This window comes from Apteryx rowi, unplaced genomic scaffold (assembly GCF_003343035.1).
Source record: "Apteryx rowi isolate R43461 unplaced genomic scaffold, aptRow1 scaffold_137, whole genome shotgun sequence".
Classification (NCBI taxonomy): domain Eukaryota; kingdom Metazoa; phylum Chordata; class Aves; order Apterygiformes; family Apterygidae; genus Apteryx; species Apteryx rowi.
The window spans coordinates 1,068,536-1,073,934 of record NW_020447608.1 but is presented as its reverse complement, the minus strand read 5'-3'; the positions used below and the strand labels follow the sequence as shown (position 1 = coordinate 1,073,934).

The 5,399-nt window shown below is 43.1% G+C and overlaps 1 protein-coding gene across 10 annotated transcripts in view; it reads left to right on the top strand.

The window, feature by feature from the left end:
* The window catches only part of POMT2 (protein O-mannosyltransferase 2), a 34,624-nt gene that overhangs the window by 1,176 nt on the left and 28,049 nt on the right, over nt 1-5,399 (top strand). For 7 of the 10 annotated variants that reach the window (XR_003252093.1, XR_003252092.1, XM_026057146.1 and 4 more), the window contains 4 exons: nt 885-969; nt 1,812-1,916; nt 3,027-3,135; nt 4,006-4,114. Coding sequence is in view for 8 of the 10 variants with exons in the window: in XM_026057146.1 (XP_025912931.1) it covers nt 910-969; nt 1,812-1,916; nt 3,027-3,135; nt 4,006-4,114 (383 nt within the window). In the remaining 2 variants the exon portion in view is untranslated. Of the gene's footprint in view, nt 1-6; nt 19-857; nt 970-1,811; nt 1,917-3,026; nt 3,136-4,005; nt 4,115-5,399 lie in introns of those variants that run through there. The other 3 variants (XM_026057144.1, XM_026057142.1, XM_026057140.1) reach the window with 2 other exon arrangements.

The following is a 5,399-nucleotide window of genomic DNA, read 5'->3' as shown; positions in this document are numbered from 1 at the left end:
GGAGCCGCCGCACGTCTGGTACGGGGCCTCGGCGCCATGGCAACGGGGCGGGGCCGGCGCGGAGGGGGCGCGCCCTGGCGCGGGGCGGGGTCGGCGCGGCGATTGGCTCTGGCCGCCCGGGCGTGGCGTAGGGGGCGTGGCTTGCTCTCCGGGTCCTCGGCGGGGGTTGACCTGGCCGCCCTCGGCGCGTCCCCGGCGTGGTCGGGGCGCGGCGCGGGGAGCTGCGGTCCTCCACGCCCTGGGCGCCTCTTCCTCACTCTGCGGGGGGGCTTACTCACTGCCGGTCGATACCCGAAAGAGAAAGCATGTTTTCATCCGTATGCCAAGTCAGTAAGAAAGAATAAATCAAAATTTCCCACCCTTGCTGCCTCCCCTKTCCCTGTTTTTAAACATCCTGGCTTCCCCTGGTTTGCACGGCTGGAAAGAGATTTGTTTTTCTTTCCAGCTGGTGGTGTAGTGGGATTCCGGTGGTGAGAGGGCGCCCAGGTAGCACCCCGGCCCTGCGGAGCCATTGCCTGGCTGGGCTCTGTCTGCTGCTCTCGAGGTTGTTGGAGTGCTGCAGGGAGGGGATGGCCTCTTGGGTGGGCAGCTTTTGGGATGTGCAAATTGCAGGCTGACTTTTTAATGTCTCTGAGCTCTGTCTGGAATCAGAAAGGTAGATTGGAAGCTTTGGAGCACTAATATCAAACTCTTAAAAGAGACCTTGCCTAAAATGGCTACAGTACTCTCCATCTTTGTTTTCCTAGTGAGTTTAATTCATTGTCTCACATAGAAGGAATTGCAGTAAACCTCTGTATGAGGAAAAATATTAGGAAAACTACTTTCCTGTATTTTGAATTTCTTCAGCACTGGAGTAGGTTGTTCTGTGGTTTTTTTTTTTGCAGTTGGGATGAAACTCATTTTGGGAAGATGGGAAGTTACTACATTAATCGGACCTTCTTCTTTGATGTCCACCCTCCTTTGGGGAAGGTAACCTGCTCTTTTGTTGTGTGTTTTAGAAGCCACAGGAATAGACCAAGAAAATTCTTCCCCTTCCATCTGATTAAAGGATGCAGTGAACACCAAAACCTTATCTAACCGTGGCTGGCATCCTGGTGTTTGCCTTCTACATCCTGAACCTCTGTTTGCATCTTTTCTTCTTCATGAAAATGCTTTGAATATGGGAAAATAACACAGTATTGTGCGTTGGGTACTTGAAAGGTTTGAGCAGATGGAAAGCAAAAAATGAACATGAGACTTACATGGGTTGGAGGGGATGTTTAATGGAAGGTGACAGATCTAGAGAGCCAAACATTTCCTGATAGCTTGTGTGCAGTTAAGTTCCCTACCACAAAGAACTTTGAAAGCTTTGACTTGCTACTCTATGACTGAAAGCTTTTTCTAGCAATAAAGGAAGTTTCATGAAGTGTTGATCAGGATGCTTTCCTTCTGCCTTGGGAAGGTTATCTTCCTTTCAGGTTGAGACTCTTTAATCTTTCAGAATAGGAAGCTATGAGAAGAATCTGCAGAGATGGAATTTGCTCTGCTAAATCCTGTACCCAGTTACTTCTCTTGAGCCTGCAGTGGCTTTTATAGTCAGCAGCTGCAGTCTCTTTGGTCCCCTCTGACTGCCTTTACACAAAGGGCAATATGTATGTATATGAATTTTGTACATAAACTCTTTACTCTTGTTTGGATGATGTATCTGAATTAGTAAATAGTTATCCTCTGGTTCAAACTTGGCTGCTATGAAAATATTCCCTGCTGTTGATTTGGGTTCTCGTTCCTCCAATGTGATTTCCCTGACCAGTTTTTCCACCTTACCTCTCCAGATGCTGATTGGACTTGCTGGCTACCTTAGTGGATATGATGGTACATTTCCTTTCCAAAAGCCAGGGGACAGATATGAACAGCACAACTACATGGGAATGAGAGGGGTAAGGCTCTACAGGCTGGTATCTAGCTTGTTAACTCTCCTTGGCTTTAGAGTATAGACTGCTGTGTCATAAGTACAGCTCTACTGGATCAGATCAAAGGTCTGTTTAGCTTTGTGTCATGTCTCTAAGTTCTTTAGAAAAGCGTTGGTGAGTAAGTCTTAATATCTGGCTGTGAGAAGCCAGGTGAGATATAAAGTGATAATTGAGACCAATTCTTGTCACTCATTAGCAGGGCTGCAGTTCTCAGTGGGCCATATATCTTGCCTGTCCTGCAGAAGGTACTCTTCTGAGCTTGGGCTCCTGCTCACCCCAGTGTGCCTGGCTGCCATGCTGGAGTCCCTAATGGCTGAGAGCCAAGGACCTCAAGCAAGTCAGTTCCATCCACTGCAGCCTACAGTTTTCCACTCCCAGTGACACTAAGGCTGAAAGAGCTGATGGGGGAAAAATTGCTGTTGTTCAGGGTGATATCCCACCTGGAACCCAGGTGGTGCTGATATCAGGCTTATGGCTCTTGGTCTTCCTAAATAGCAGATAAAGCAAGTCAAAAGAAGAAACAGTGGCCAATTTCTAGTGCCTAGAATAAAGGATAAAAATTGGGAAGGCATGTTTTCTTAGTTTACTTTCTGATCTCCACCAATTCAAGGTTCTAGATTTCCCTGAGCCAAAGGCAGGAGAAATGCTAGAACCAGACCATGAAGATGGAGAATTTACTGCTGTGCTACTTTCTTTTGATTTCCATTCTTCCCTCTCTAACTACCCTCACTCTCATTTGCCTAGCAGGAGTGATATATCTAGTTAAGATAAGTTGAGTATGATAGATATGTGTTGCATCTATTTGACAAATCTTTTTCTAAATATCTCCTGCAGTCCAGAAAGAGACTGACCAACTGTTGTTACTGAAATCTCTTGAGAACAGAGTAAGCAGCTGGCATTCTCTAACAATATCTTTGCTCATTTGACTTTTGTCTGATGTTTGTAGTGAGCCAGTTTAGTCACCTGCAAAGCTGCCTGTTGTTGGTAGTTGTATCAGATGGAGGACGGGAAGGGATATGCATGCATATTCACCTTGGGAAGGGGTGTAACATCTCCTGTGATCTTCTTTTCCCGCAGTTCTGTGCGTTCCTTGGCTCCTGCCTGGTTCCCTTTGCCTACCTCACGGTGCTGGAACTGTCCAAGTCACTGCCTGCAGCCTTACTCACAGCTTTCATCCTTATTTTTGGTAGGTGTTCCTGCTACTGCAAAATAAAACAGGTTAATTGTTCAGAGAATTTCCTTTTTTGGAATCTCATGTCATTACCTAGCCAGAGTATATTGTGCCTAATGAGAAAGAGTCCCAAAAGCCAAGTAAGTCTGCTTTATAGGAGCCTTTTTAACTGGCAGTCCCCTAGAGGATTTTACAATTTTTTTTTTAGTTTATAGGTACTTCTGTTATGTGCATAACTACAGCATTGCACTACATTTCACCTCAAATTTAAGAATTCTTTACAAGATATGTGGTCAGGAAAAATTTTGCCCACTAGTTAAATATTGACATCTCCCATATGAGTTAATAGGGTATTTAACAGCCTACTGCAGTACTGTGAAATAGTTCAGAATAAGAAATGAATAAGGCTTCTGAGCCAACAGTGAAGAAGTTAGCATTGCAAATGGAATTACTCAAATCAGCGTTTTGCCAGGATGCACAGATATTGATTCACTGGGATTTAAAATACTCAAGTCATATTCGTATTTTATAGATAACATCTGAAAGATGACTTTTTTTTCCCCACCTTCTGTGGCATCCTCTGGCACCATGATGGTACTTTAGTTGGTAGATCCATGATTACTGTAACACTCTTCATGTAAATATGTTAGCAGCACTTCCCAAGTGGTGCTTCTCAGCTAATATTGTACTGTCTGGTTTTTTTGTGATTTTTTTTTTTTTTAATTTGTTACCCAGGTAGAAGTTGAAATGTTCCGACCTGTTTCCATTTCTAAAATTGCTCTTGTTCCTTCTCTCTTGACTACATTGATTTAACTGGTTTCTCTCAATGTTAGATTTGCTTTGTAACTGCAAGCGTTTCTGACAGTGTCATGTGTCTGTTTGCAGATACGGGCTGTATTACTTTGTCCCAATATATTCTGCTTGACCCCATTCTGATGTTCTTCCTCATGGGAGCTGTTCTGAGTATGGTTAAATGTAACACCTGTGCAGATAGGTAAGATAAAGATGACATTTTTTTAAACTATAGGCGCTCAACTTTCACAGAGATAAAATATTAGATTTTGTTTCACACTTGATAGTATGGGTAAATGGCTGAGATTAGATTGTTTCAGGAAATTTATAGGTGAAAATGGCTCATGGTAGAGGTGAGGTATTTTTAGTATAAAGGTTTGTGAAACAAGGGAGAAAGTATCATGGCTGGGGTAACCTAAGAAAAGACTTACATAGATTATTTAAGTGTGAAAGGAAACTTCAGCAGAAATACTGTTGATGGAACTGCAAATCTTGAAATGAAGGTTTAAAGCTTTTTAAAACTTCCTGACAGGAAAGAAAGCTAGTGTAGGACATCATAGGTCAGAAGAGTGGGAATGGAAGATGACTGTAGCCTGGTGAAGGCTTTGATCCTTAATGGCAAAATTATTAATATATCATCTTGACCCAGTTGCTTTGTCTCCGTGACAGAGAAATGCAGTTTATTTGTGACTGTAATCCTGTGAGTATTTATAAAATCCTGCTAGCTGAGGTAAATAGTGTAATTTGTTGGATTTAAAGAAATTGGTTTCAAAAATTTAAGGAAAATATTGCCAGGATGATTCTGAATGAAACAACTGAGTTGTTTGAGGTATTTGCTATAGAAATATCCAGAGAGGAATGGTGATTATAGGTATTTGGGCATGTCAAAAGACTTCTCTGGCTAGGCTCTACAAAGTAGTTTCCCCACAATGCAGTCAGGATTCAAAGATAAGAAAGCCTAGAAAGCTATGCTATATGTGAACTATTTTTGCTTCATGAGATGTTCAGGAACTGATCATACCACTCTTAGCATGACTGCAGCAGACATGACTAAAATTCAGCCCACAAAGTCATGTAACGCCATCTAGAGCCACCCTTGTCTACAACACACACCCCAGGGAGTGCAAGCATTACTGTACAGGGCAGTGTTTGATCAGTTCATAATGCAGCTCTATGTACAATGACCTGATCTTATTTCTCATATTTTTGAAAACAGGCTTAGCTCTTACTAGTTAATTTTATGTAAATTAAAAGCCAACTCTATCTATCATGCTGCTTAGCAGGTGGTCATGGGGATTCTTCAAATACATCAGTAGCAAGAGGAAGACTAGGGAAAATGTGGGCCCTTTGCTGAATGGGGTGGGTGCCCTGGTGACGAAGGATGCAGAGAAGGCAGAGTTACTGAATGCCTTCATTGCTTCAGTCTTTACTGCTCAGGCCAGCCCTCAGGAACCCCAGATCCTAGAGGCAAGAGAGAAAGTCTGGAG